The 13,676-nt window shown below is 37.1% G+C and overlaps 1 protein-coding gene across 2 annotated transcripts; it reads left to right on the plus strand.

The window, feature by feature from the left end:
• The first annotated feature begins 881 nt into the window (after nucleotides 1–881).
• Nucleotides 882–6,429, plus strand: LOC114402384 (homeobox protein knotted-1-like 1). Of its 2 annotated transcripts, none has more exons than XM_028364928.1 (6): nucleotides 882–1,260; nucleotides 1,417–1,698; nucleotides 1,964–2,074; nucleotides 2,200–2,347; nucleotides 4,800–5,050; nucleotides 6,007–6,429. In XM_028364928.1, the coding sequence occupies exons 2-6, from the start codon at nucleotides 1,447–1,449 to the stop codon at nucleotides 6,166–6,168; spliced, it is 924 nt and encodes a 307-aa protein (XP_028220729.1). In that variant the 5' UTR covers nucleotides 882–1,260; nucleotides 1,417–1,446; the 3' UTR covers nucleotides 6,169–6,429. The 2 variants fall into 2 exon arrangements, with proteins under 2 accessions (XP_028220729.1, XP_028220730.1); XM_028364929.1 differs by having other exon boundaries at nucleotides 882–1,092.
• Nucleotides 6,430–13,676: the final 7,247 nt, after the last annotated feature.

The following is a 13,676-nucleotide window of genomic DNA, read 5'->3' on the forward strand; positions in this document are numbered from 1 at the left end:
ATTATGCAAATACAAGCGTAGCTTATAAAATTTACAGGAGAGAAATTTAAATTGATGGTTAATTAAAATTGAAAAAGGTAATTACTTAGGGCAAGTTCCCAGCTGTAAAGAGATAATCCGAGATTTTTTTTATCATGAAAAAATCGGTAAAAAAATGTAAATATCATCAAAATTTTACTAACTAATGTTCTGAAAATTTATATGAAAAGATCGGAAATAGTAAGTAAATTAAAACCAAAAAAGAATTTGATATATTAAGTTTTTTTATAATTTTTTTCAAACAAGTAAAAAAATAATAATAAGCTTCATCCTTTTTTTATTAATTATTTTAAAAATAAGATACTTTTATAATCAAAAGTCATAAAATTAATTCTTAAAAAATATAAAAATATAAGAAATCACTTAAGTGAATATTTTTCTTTTCCAAAACAAAATTTTCCTCAAACACACGAACCTCTATTAATACGTGTAAGATTTAGATTTCAGCCATCTATCAATTACACAGCACCAGTAAACTAAACAAGTCATGTTACTTCTAATCTTGGTATTTCTGCGATGCCAAAGAGGGCCATAGTAAGAGCTTAACATAAACCATGGGTATTCACGTATGGTATGTAGATTAGTTGTGTGTTTAAGACGGTTTTCGTGAAGAAAATCACCCTTATCGAGTACTAATAATAGTAGTTAGTACTACATGGTTAGAATAGTTATTGAGGATAGCTTGGCATGGTGATGCGCACGCAGTTAGTAGGACCCACATATTAGAGTCACCAATGAAAATTAGCCACGTGGAGAAATGTCAAGTCGAGGTGAAAATCAGTGACTGACGTCTACAAATACGGCCTATACATGACCTACATGGCTATTATGCATTGCAGCAACACACCTTAACCTTGTCAAATCCTTTCTACTGTTACGGTCCTCTCATCTTCAGAGAGCACTTGCCAGATTCAGATTAGATTCATTTCATTTCTCATTTACACGCACACAACACAACTCTCTTTCACTGTTCCCTCTGTCTTCTTTCCTTTCTTTCTTCCTTTTCCCCAGGTTTTATTGGAAAAGAAAAAACAAGGTCTAGTCCCTTTCCAGGTGCCGTGACTAATAACCCAACTTTCTCTCTCCCCCCCCCCCCCCCCCCTCTTCCTCATCCTTCTTTTCATTAACCCTTCTCACTCCTTCATCAACAACCTTCTTACACCAATTTTTCTTCACTTTTGTTGGATTCCTCAAAATAAACCTGCATGGTTTGCACTCTATGTATGCTAGATCATTTTTTCTTCTTTCTTTCTTTCTGTTTTCCACAACATACATGTGGGTTTGTGCAAATTGGAGATATATATATACATATGAGAGAGTAAATATTAGACCTGCTTGCTTGACTTAGCAGAAGAGTTTTTTTTTTTTTTGTTGCAGTGGAGAGCATATATATATAGGTAGCTAGGGATGGAAGATATTTACAAGATGAACCCTCTTCTGTCATGTCCCGGGGGTGATGTTGTTAGGGAGGTCAACGTCAACGTTAATTCTGCCATTGCAGCTTCCGCTTCTGAATTGAATCTTGGACTGGTTGCTAACAACTTCTTTCAGCTGGAAGAACCCGAAAGTTCGGATATGTCGGATCGGTTCATCAAGACCCAGATCGCCACTCATCCTCTCTATCCAAATCTAGTATCCGCTTACATAGAATGCCGAAAGGTTACGGTTATGCCACACCCATTGACATGTTAATTTTTTTTTTTATTGAGAAATGTTAGTTGTGAGCTTTTGTTAGCTGGATTTGAATGCCTATCCCTTCCTCCCTTCACCCGCCGACATAATATTATGTTTTGTTTTTCAATTAATAATTGGCCTTCTTCTCTTCTATTTATGCTAGCTCCATCTCTATATGTCTAGTATGTTAATTAATACTCCCATGGATATTAATAATAAAATTGTAGTTGCGTTTTTTAATTATTGGAAGGTTGGAGCACCGCCAGAACTGGCTTCACTTCTTGAAGAAATAGCCCGTGAAAGCCACCCAACCGATGCTCTTCGAGAGATAGGAAATGATCCTGAGCTTGACGAGTTCATGGTATTGTTCTTGTTTTTTTTTTCTTAATATGAAACTATTTTGCTTAAATTAAATAAGATTTATAGAGTTGTACGTACAGATTCGAAATGAAGATTTTAATTGTTGTTGTGATGCATGTTATATAGGAATCATACTGCGAAGTTCTTCATAGATACAAGCAGGAGTTGTCGAAGCCATTCAACGAAGCGACCTTGTTTTTGTGCAGTATCGAATCACAACTCAGCAATCTTTGTAAGGGAACGCAAACAATGCCACTGAATAACAACCGCTCAGGTAAAAAAGACTTAATTTCGTAAACCAGCTTCATGTTTCGACTCATAGTGTAAAAATGGTGTGTGCTGTGCCTAAAGGATCTGGAGATGATTTTTTTCTTCTTTGTTATATTGTTATTGTATTTGTTTTTTGTTTTTAGGTGAGGACGAACGAATTGCCCTCTTTTGTACGTTGAAGATGGAAACGGATTTTCTCTTATTTTAATGAATTTTAAATATTTACAATGACGCCCACATTACGACCATCTGACTTCTGTTAAGTTGGATTCTCCCAATACACGTTCCAAAAAAAAATTATAGTTAATTTACGGCAGTGTGCTTTTTCTTTTTTTTTTTTTCCAGCCTAGTGTATTGGTCATGTGTGGAGTGTGCGTGTGTGTCTAAATGACCAACTTACTACTACTAACTAAATATGTACATACATGCAATTGCACACTCAAAAAAAAAAAATAGAATGGAAAAACTTTTGGTGCTTAATTGGGATGAAAGGAAGAAAATGATAAAGAGAAAAAGTGATAGATGTGATGTGAAAAAAAAAGTTAGAAGAAAATGCGATAAAAATGATTATAGAACATAAAAGGAGTGCATGAATGTATAATAATAATAATAATAATAATAATAATAATAATGAGGTACATTGATGTCTTCATAACTTTTAATAGTCTAATAATGTTCAAAGTGTCAGTCTCTATCTTGCTTTTGTTAGTAGCCTGGATTCAGTAAAGTCTTGTGATTATCTGGATTCAGTATAAAGTCTTGTGATTGTCAAAGTCTCTAACATATATTTACTAGTAGTTTTTAATGTACTACCCTCTTGATTAAATTCACGGAGGTGGCCCTAGTATTTGATTGTGTGTATGTATTTCAACATTAGATAGGGAAGAAATATATAGATTGTTATTTTGTTACTTGCAAATTGCAATGATGATGCTGTTAGGTTTGAATAGATTTTCATGTTTATAGATTATTATGTGGTTTTAATTGTTCTATACAGTAGTATATCAGGAATTTATAAATCTCATAATAATCCCTTGCCCAGTTGCTAACAATTACAAGTATCTTTGCTTCATCCTAGCTTTTAAATCATTAATTAGTTGTGCAATAACATGTGAATTATATATATTGAGGTGATAATAGTATCTTGAATAATTCTACATTCCTGTACTAATCTTCTGACTTGTTGCTAGAGAAAATGATGAAAACGTTTTAAGTTTTGTAAAACATTGGATGTATTTACTTTTTCTTCTTAATACTTTGTTCACAAATTATTATGTAAATTTGTAGGAGGATATACTCTTGCTCTATTAAGTTTCCTGTCCATGTCAAAGCTGCATTTTCTTTTCAATTTCAATATTGAATTTGTGGAAAATAGAAGTTGTTTGATGGTCTCGGTAGTCCTGACATATGTTATGAAATGGAAACGTTTTAAGTTTTTGCGCGGTGCAATATTTTGGCATAGTTACCTGAAAATCTAAGGTGAAGTTTGTATAGAGTAGTGTGTATTTATGATAGAGGCCATCAGCATTTCGCTTTTCGTACGTGAAAGCAAAAGTGTCATGTTGGATCTTTTGCTATAAATGAGAAGAGTCAATCTCGAATTGAAAATATTGAAGTGGGGGACCATTTTGATCCAATATCATGAAATGATGAAAAAGAAGCAACAAAAAATGTTCAGAGACTTTGGCTTGTAATAATTGGTGTATAATTTCGTGTACTGCCACTCAATGATTATAGTCAATTTTTAATATCATCTTCAAGTTTTCAGTGCAAGCTTTGCCTTTCACCTTCAATGTTCTTCCTCTGCACTACTAAACTGCTACTTGGGTCAATGCCAAGTTGACCATTACGAAACATGCAATCGACTTTAATTTCCATTCAATTAAGCCAGCCTCCCTAAAAAAAACTAGAGTGTGTTACTAGCATTTCTCTTTAAGATGAGTGCTAGCAACACTATCTCTAACATATTCTCTCTTCTAGGTTAAAATTTATTAAAAACTATTAAATCATGAGTGAGATTCATGAGTATGATTCACATTGTTTTAATATCCAATAAATTTTAGTGCATGAAAGAGTGTTGCTAGCACTCTTAAACTAAATCACCTTAGCATGTATTGCTTTTTGACTCCCCAAGAGTGGCCTGGTGTCCACATCTTGTGTTCAATCATGACTCGAACAAGATTGTCCTCAAAGGAGGATACCGGCCAAGCCATAAGAAAAAAAATTATTGTTTTTTGACAAGGGCTGAAATTACTAACGTTTTCTATGCATGTTTCCTGTGCTTTAGTCCCTTGGTTTTCCATTTTATTATTCTTTTGATAAAGTAATTTTAAATTAACACGGAGTTTGGTCAGCCATTCATTATCTCTTAAACGGAAAAGTTAATCATTGTGTCCTGGAATTCTTATTCAGTTATTTGTGAGACATTTTTATTCTCTTTTTTGCATTTTTGTCAGATGAGGCTGCAGGAATATCAGAGGATGAATTAAGTTGGGAGAAGGTGGAAGCAGTTGATGGTGACGAATCTTCTGGCCCACGTCCAGGTGATCAAGAGCTTAAAGAAATGCTTCTTCGTAAGTATGGTGGTTATCTTAGCAGCTTGAGAAAGGAATTTCTAAAGAAAAGGAAAAAAGGTAAGCTACCAAAGGATGCAAGGATGATACTCATGGACTGGTGGAACACACACTATAGGTGGCCTTATCCTACGGTAATTGAAATTAATATCATGAAGTATATATATAGCAATATAGCTTACGTTATATTGTGTATTGCTCATTAACAGTAGTATGTGATCTGATTTGATGAAATATGCCAAATTGCCAATATAAAGCCACCTTGAATAATGTATGTCCATCAGCAATGATTTGAAATCCATAGTTTGTAATTATGGTCAAGTTGTGTGTTATGTTAACCCTGCACAAAACATTCTAATTGCTTAATTGCAGAAAAATTGTAACTTGGTGAATTTTGTCGCCGATTTGTATATTGTAGTGATATAGTAATTTTCTTCTTAAGGTAGTCCATGACTAGAGGATTCATAACTTGCATATTTGTACTGTGTTCCACATGCCTAGAGAATTCCTATTGTTTTGTAAAGGAAAAAAATGTGGTTTTAGTCCTTATACTTTCCACTTAAACTTTTTAGTTAAACTTGGCTTTATCCTGATAATTTCAAAGTGATGAATTTAATCTTCCAACTTTTGGAAATACGTGAATTCAGTCCCTCTTCATGTTTTAACTTGAACTTTTTGAGGTGGATTTTAGCCTCTAAGAAGAAGAGGGACTAAATTTACATATTTTCTAAAGTTGGAGAACTAAATCAATTGAAAAGTATGGGAATCAAAACCATGTTTGAATGAGAGTATAGAGACAAAAAACGAATATTTTTCCCTTTTTTATATATTTCTAGTAGAGGATGAACTCTACAAAGTTTTGTATGAACTTCTGAATTTAATATGCGAGCATGGGTAATTTCATTTTTGTTAGTTGCAGAAAATGAGGATGAAATTGGGTAATTACTAATTAAGCATGCGTGCTTAACTTAAATTTGCACATGCAACTTACCCTGAGCCCTGGTGGCCAATTAATCAATCAAGCACAGTTTCCATTTAAATAGACATTGCCAAATCTTATATAAATGCCTTGAAACTAATCATTTGTTAGGAGGAAGAGAAAGTGCAGCTATCAGAAATGACCGGACTTGATCAAAAGCAGATCAATAATTGGTTCATCAATCAAAGGAAACGGCATTGGAAACCAACAGAGGACATGCGATTTGCCATTATGGATGGTGTAAGTGGCAGTGGCTTAGGAGGACCTATGTGATTTATTTCTCGAGATGGACCGTGTTGATTCCCAATACTTGTATCTTCTGCTCGTGTGATGTGTGTATACCTTCTATTCCGCGAGATATTAATTTTTTGAACCTACATTTGTATGCTAAGTAGGTCCTTCAGCTATATATATATATATATATATGCAAGTGTAAAAAACTGTAGCTAATATACGCGACGACAGTGATAATCGATCAATGTTACTGAATCATTATTTCATGGCAATACGTTATACTATTGCTTATTTTTTAAATTTGATCATCATTATTAAGGCACGGATGGTAATATCGTTATTTTATATTTGCTACTATATATGACGCTTCATAGTTTTTACTTTCATCTTATCCTTGCATTTTGTTGTACTTTGTATGGCTGTTTGTAATTGATGTTGCGGATGAACATGCAAATGCATTGAAGTGATGAAAATATCCATCGACTGCGATGATTTTAGCAAGTTGCCAACTTAACCATTATTGGTGATGTTCCTGCTCGAAGTAGATGCTCAGTTATGCCTTCAGATATGAGAGAAATATGATACGAGGAATGGTAATAAAAAGGGTGAATGGAAATAAATGAGAAATAAATGGTATATTAAAAGTATTTTAGTTGAAGAGAAACAAAGAGAAAGGAAAAGAAAGAGAAAGGTGAATAAAAGTAGGTCCTATGGTTTTCAGAATTTTTTCTCTTCTTTCTTCCTCATATGAAAAAAAAAAAAAAACTTTATCCTTTAATTTTACTAGAATGTTCACAACATTTAGTCAATTGAATTAAACATCCGATGTATGAGGATTTCCACGAATATAATTTTTTTTTATCACTACTATGACTTTGGTATAGATTATTTATCACTTTTGTTGATGATTAATTTTTATCGAATAATCTGATTGATTAATTAGAAACTTTGTTTAAGGAGACCAAGTTCATGACCACTCAAACAAATGACTTATTACTAATTATAAATATAATTTAAATAAGTTTTAAAAGAAACTTTATTTAGTTGAACAATTCGAAACAAAATTAAACGGAAAGCTATTTCCAACGCAATGAAATTAATTTAGGTGAAAAGTAAAAGAACTTCAGGTAAAAAATACATGAATTTGAAAGAAAAACATATAAATGGAAGTACAAGTTGGATGTAAAAGCAATTTCGAAATTAAAATATGGGAAATGCAAAGGAGTGAGGAAATATGAACTATTTCAAAATGTAAATGTATAATGAAATAAATTTGCAGTAGTTGTAAATAACAAGAAATAGAAATGGAAATACGAATAAAGTGAGATTAGAAGTAAAATGACTATAAGTGAATTACAAGTGAATAAATTGCAATGAATTTAAACAAGAACATATGCAAGTAAACAATGACCAAAATGTTAGAAAAGTTGGGAAAATTACATAGAAATAACTAAAAGGGTTAAATATATTGGAAATACCTCAAATATATCTTAATTCCGTAATTGATTCCAAAAAAAATTTTGTTTCTCATTAGGTCCCTAAAAGTTTAATATTTTTATGGAAAATCCCTATTGTTAGTCTTTGTCCCAAACATGATAATGTGTTCGTTAGTTGGACACGTCAACGATTCACATGTAAAGCCACGTCAGAGGGTGATACACATCATATGATGACATTGTCCAAACGCTATTTAAAAAAACATTTTAAAAAGAAAATTTTGATACGTTGTCGTTCCGATCAAGGTGCGCTTTTCTAACTTCGAGCATCTCCAATAACTGATCTTCGACAATTGTAGCCTTCTCAAAATTCTCCTTAACTGCTTCCATTATCTCCTTCAAGTCCCTATGCTTCATGACAATCTTAGCCACCTTTGTCACGTCATCATCAACCTTCTTCATTGGAGCATCGCTACCAATGTCAAATTCAGCCTTCATTGGCGATCCCTTCCTGCTTCTCCTCCTCCTTCGAACTCGAGGAACTGTAACGGTCCTCCCACTTGTTGCATAAAACCTTGTCACGCTTCGTCTGAACCGGTTCACATAAGTATCTATATTCCAATTTTGATTCCAAAACTTCAAGTTCTACGTCTTGTTGTTGTGAAATTAAATCAACGTTTGCAGTGTTTTTGATTTTGTGTATACGTTGAATGTTTGAACAGAACATATTATAGGTCGATTCAGATTTCGATTATGACGTTTTGAGATTCAGCGTTTTTGTTTTGTGATTTTTTTGGCAGAAGTAATTGGAGCCTAGAGGAGACGGGGAGGATAGAAATTGATAGGTGTCGACACGCACAGTGCATACTACTAGCTAGCTACAAGTTTGTATTGAAACTTTTCCTTGCTTGTATTATTGCATAATCATTATATTTATAGGGATCATCATAGGATAAGCTTGGCATTCATACAACCTAAGCAGAAAAGGACAAAATGGCACTAATAGAAAGGTAAATATCATAATAACAAAATCATGAAATACCTAATTCATTATAACAGAATCACGAAATATCTAGGCAAGGAATGTTTGATGCTGGGGAAGTACCAGGTCACGTGTAATCATGGAGGTAAGCAAGAGCATGGTGCGTCCTCTTGGGCCTACTATTCTCGTGCGCCTTTTTGCTATCAATACCCTGCTCTAGCAAAGTAACCTTGTCCCCAAGGTTGTAAACGTGACGTAGGAAATTCCACTTTTCCCAAGAGGTGTCTTCTAGTGGCAGCCCTAACCATTGAACCAAGACCTTTTGAATTTGAGTGGTATGGGAAGTATCCCATTTGCAATCCAAGATCAATAAGGGCTCGATCACTGGGTGGTTATCAAAGTGCGAGGGGGGTAAAGTATCCAGTGTTAAATGGTGGAATTCCATGATACGACTTTAAAAGTGAAGCATGAAAAATTGGATGGATCTTGGAAGACGCACACAGTTGAAGCCGATAAGCTATAGGCCCGATACGTTCCAGAATCAGAAAGGGCCCCATAAAAACGTTTTGAGAGCTTAATGTAAATGGGCTGGAGGGATATTTACTGATAGGGGCGTAGTCGTACATAGACCCAGTCACCCATGGAGTAAGTTACATCACAACGATGCAAATTAACAACCTTTTTCATTATTTCCTGGGCTTTGGTCAACCGACGTTGCAGTATGGAAAGAATATGAGTCTTGGTGGTCAGCAAAGTATCCACTGCCTTAACTTGGGACATGCCAATCACATATTAAGGGATCGATGGCGGTGGTTTACCATACGTGGCCTCGAATGGGGACATGTCGGTGGCTAAGTGCACGACGGTATTGTAAAACCATTCAACGAGGGACAAAAAGGTTAACCACTGCGATGGTCTATCATGGATGAAGGCGCAGAGGTATTACTCGAGGACTTGATTCAACACCTCCGTTTGACCGTCAATCTTTAGGTGATAAGAAGTACTCATTTTCAGCTTGGTGCCTGATAGGCGAAACTATTTGCACCAGAAAGTGCTGATGAATAGTGGATCATGATCAGAAACTAGGCTATGTGGAAAACCATGCAACTTACTAACGATGTCCATAAAGAGCAAGGTGGCACGATGGGCAGTGTACTTGGGAGGCAATGCCCTAAAATGGATTCCCTTGGTGAAGCGGTCTATGATCACAAGGATGGCTAAGAATCCATGTGATGGAGGCAAATCATTGATAAAATCGAGGGAGAGATCTTCCCATATCGTCGTAGGAATTGGTAAAGGTTGTAGCAAACCAGTGGGGCACTTGGTCTCGCACTTTACTTGCTGACAAACACGACATTGTGAAACATATTGGCGCACATCCTTCCATATCTATGAATAGAAAAAATTATCCTATAAACGGCGAAGTGTTTTTGCGGCACCCAAGTGGCCACCCAAAGGGGATGAATGGAACTCCTCGAGTAGAGTGGGTATGAAGGAGTGGCCCGATGTAAGCCAAATCCGTTGTTGTAATAAGATAAGGCCGCATTGCAAGGTGAAAGCTGGGAATGCCGTAGGGTTGGCGAGAATTTGAGTTGTTAGATCCTTAAACTCTTGATTGTCATCGAGGGCACGATGAAGTTTGTCCAGTAAAGCAAAGTGAGGCATGTCAAGACAAAACAGTGGCCGCTGGTGTGGCAGATACGAGATAATGCGTCGGCGAGAACATTTTTGGAACTGAGTCTATAATGAATGGAATAATCATACCCCAAGAGTTTCGAAAGGTACTGTTGTTGTTCATGTGTTTGAATAACCTGCGACATAAGGTCCTTAAGGCTCTTGTGGTCGGTAAGAATAATGAAATGCTGACCTAAGAGGTAATGCCTCCATTTTCGGACTGCGGAGGTGATGGCATATAGTTCGCGGACATGTGTGGATGTTTTTTGCATTCGTGGATAGAAAAATTTGCTAAAGAAAGCTATTAAGGGTGATTGTTGCTAGAGAACAGCACCCATGGAGGTCCTGGACGCATAAGTTTCGATAGTGAAAAGTTTGTCAAAGTTTGGTGGGACCAATATTGGAGCTTCAGTCATGGCCTTCTTTAGCTTATCTTATGGCAGACCATAGGAACTGGTCGTTGTTAAGCAAAGAAGTCAAGGGATTGGCAATAGAAGCATAGTCCTGTATAAAACATCGGTAGAATCCCATAATGCCTACGAAACCACAGAGCTTTGTTATGGACAATGGTGCAAGCCATCCGAGCATGGCACTAATTTTTTACAGATCCACCGGAAGCGGAGACTATGTGTCCCAGGTATTGGAGTGTGTTTTTCGCAAACAAACACTTGTTTCGGTGTAGGTAGAATTGATGTTTGTCCAGAAGAGAGAAAACATCCTGTAAATGAAGAATGTGTGAGGGCTGTGAGGGGCTATAAACCAGAATGTTGTCAAAGAAAACGGTGACAAATTTACAAATAAAGGCTTAAATAGCTCGTTCATGGCTGCTTGAAAAGTCATCGACACATTACAAAGGCCAAATGACATAACTTTATATTCGAAATGCCCTTGATATGTCCAGAAATTTGTTTTGGGTACATCCTTGTCGACAATATGAATTTGGTGAAAGCCCTATCAGAGGTCGAACTTGGAAAACCATGAAGCACACCCCAGTTCGTGCAAGAGTTCATCTATTGTTGGCACTGGGAACCTGTCCTTTACCGTAATTGCATTCAACACATGATAGTTTACGCAACAATGCCAAATGTCGTCCTTCTTCTTCACTAATAAGACATGGGAAAAGAAGGGGCTATGGCTTAGTTGAATCAAGCCTGCCTTCGACATATTGACCACTTGCTTCTCCAACTCGGTCTTTTGGTAGTCCAGGTAGCGATATGGTCAGATATTAATTGGGTTTGACTGAGGAAGAAGGTGAATATGGTGGGTAATTGTTGTGATGGTGGGAGTGCATTAGGCTCCTGGAATAAAAATGGTTGTAACTGGTAAGAAGGTTTTGTCAAGGTTGTGGGTGGGTGGTGAAGTGATGAAGAAGAGTCACTGGTGTTGGCTGGGTCGAGTATTTGAGTTAATTGGAATAGTGATGAAACACTTTGAGTGTGCACCAAACGATGAACCTATTGGGCTAAAACTGGGACGGGCCCGAATGGAACATCAACTTTTAAATGGACTTGTTTTCTTGAGTAGGAGAAGGACATAACAAGGGTGGTGTAATAAATGAGAACTGGGCCCAATTCTTTCAACCATTGGACACCTAGAACAATATCCGCACCACTCAGGCTCAAAGCAAATAAGTTTGTCTTGAACAAGTGGCCCTGAATGAGAATCGATACTTGCGTGCAAAGGTGATTGCAATGCAGTACACCACCATTTCCGACCATCACGTAAAAGGAATCAATGGTGGTTATAGGAAGATGCAGAAATATGGCGACGCGCAGCTGCACAAAATTGTGAGTTCTACTGTCGTTCACTAGTATTGTGACCCGATGATTGTTGATGGACCCAAAGATACAAAAGGTTTCAGGAGCCAACATACCAGACATTGCGTTGAGGTTGAGTTGAGGAGTGTCGTCAGACGAGGAAACATAGGTTAGACTCTGGGGTCAGAGCCGGTGTTGGGACCTCCACCTCGTCGTCAGCAATGAATAAGTGGATTTATGGTTTGCAGCGATGGCCAGGAAACCACTTATCTTCACAATGATAGCAAAGACCCTTGTCGTGGTGAACTACAAGGTCTTCAAAAAAAAGACGATTCACGGGTAATCACGGAGTAGGAGTTGACGGTAGAGGGCCTGAGTTATCTTTCGTAGAAGGGATCACCGGTGTTGGAAAATGTGTGGAAAGGATGAGGCAGTGGCAATCATGTAATTTGTCTTCCTGTAGTTTTGCCAAGGCTACCACCTGCGGCAAAGAGAATGGTTGCAAGGCATGGACCTTCCAATGGAGTTTCGAAGTTAGGCCCAATATAAAGCAGCTAAGAAGGAACGGGGGGGCCAAACCCACTATGTGGTTCGCGAGACGCTTGAATTCTGAAAGATACTCGTTGATTGAACCTTTTTGTTGGAGCTTGAACAAGGCCCCATGGGGTCTTTGTAGAAAGATGGAGCAAATAATGACTTGAGGGCTTGCTACATGGCCGCCTAAGATGTCAACATGTCATTGCCTGACATCCATTGGTACCAGCACAGAGCTGAACCTTCCATGTAAAATGAAGCAACCGTTAAACACTCATTTTCCGGAATGCATTGGTAGTAAAAAAACTAGGAGATTTTAAAAATCTACCCCTGTGGGTCTTTAACATCAAACCACGGGACATCAAGTTTTATGTGTGGTCTATGAGGTGGGGAAAGAGGCAGACATGGTGTGGGTGGGGATTTTGGTGAAGAAGGGGTAGTGGTGAGGGATGCGAGTTTCTCCAGAATGAAGTCTATTTTGTTATTCATGGGGGCCAATGCTTGGGCTAGGGAGACGTGGTTTTGTGTGAGGGAAGTCTTGATGGAAGCTTGCTTGTGGAGCTTCTATGGAGGCTGGATCTTTGAGCTTCAATGAGGTCCTTCAATGGTGATTTTACACCATGGAGATGCAGCGGAAGGCAAAGGAGAAGAGGAGAGGGGAGGCACCATCCACTAGGGAATAAGCCAAGGAAGAAAGAGCTTCACCACCAAGAATTGTCTTGGATAAGAAGCTTGAAGAGGATGCTTTAATGGAGGAAAAGAAAGAGAGAAGGGGGGAGCACGAAATTGAAGGGATAAAAGAGGGAGAGAAGTGGAACTTTGAAGTGTGTCTCATAAGACTTTCATTCATCAAAGTTACAACAAGTGTTACACATGTTTCTATTTATAGACTAGGTAGCTTCCTTGAGAAGCTTTCTTGAGAAAACTTCCTTGAGAAGCTTCTTTGAGAAAACTTCCTTGAGAAGTTAGAGCTTAGCTGCACACACCCCTCTAATAACTAAGCTCACCCCCATGCCAAAATACATGAAAATATAAAAAAGAAGTCCCTAATACAAAGACTACTCAAAATGCCCTGAAATACAAGGCTAAAACCCTATACTACTAGAATGGACAAAATACAAGGCCTAAAAGAAGGAAAAATCTATTCTAATATTTACAAAGAAG

This window comes from Glycine soja, chromosome 20 (genome assembly GCF_004193775.1).
Source record: "Glycine soja cultivar W05 chromosome 20, ASM419377v2, whole genome shotgun sequence".
Taxonomy (NCBI): Eukaryota; Viridiplantae; Streptophyta; class Magnoliopsida; order Fabales; family Fabaceae; genus Glycine; species Glycine soja.

Excerpts from the sequence above, each read along its gene's own strand:
- LOC114402384 (XM_028364928.1), top strand. The coding sequence starts at position 1,447 with ATGGAAGATATTTACAAGATGAACCCTCTTCTGTCATGTCCCGGGGGT. Across the intron at positions 1,699-1,963 it reads CTTACATAGAATGCCGAAAG|GTTGGAGCACCGCCAGAACT; the intron begins GTTACGGTTATG and ends AATTATTGGAAG. Across the intron at positions 5,051-6,006 it reads ATAGGTGGCCTTATCCTACG|GAGGAAGAGAAAGTGCAGCT; the intron begins GTAATTGAAATT and ends ATCATTTGTTAG.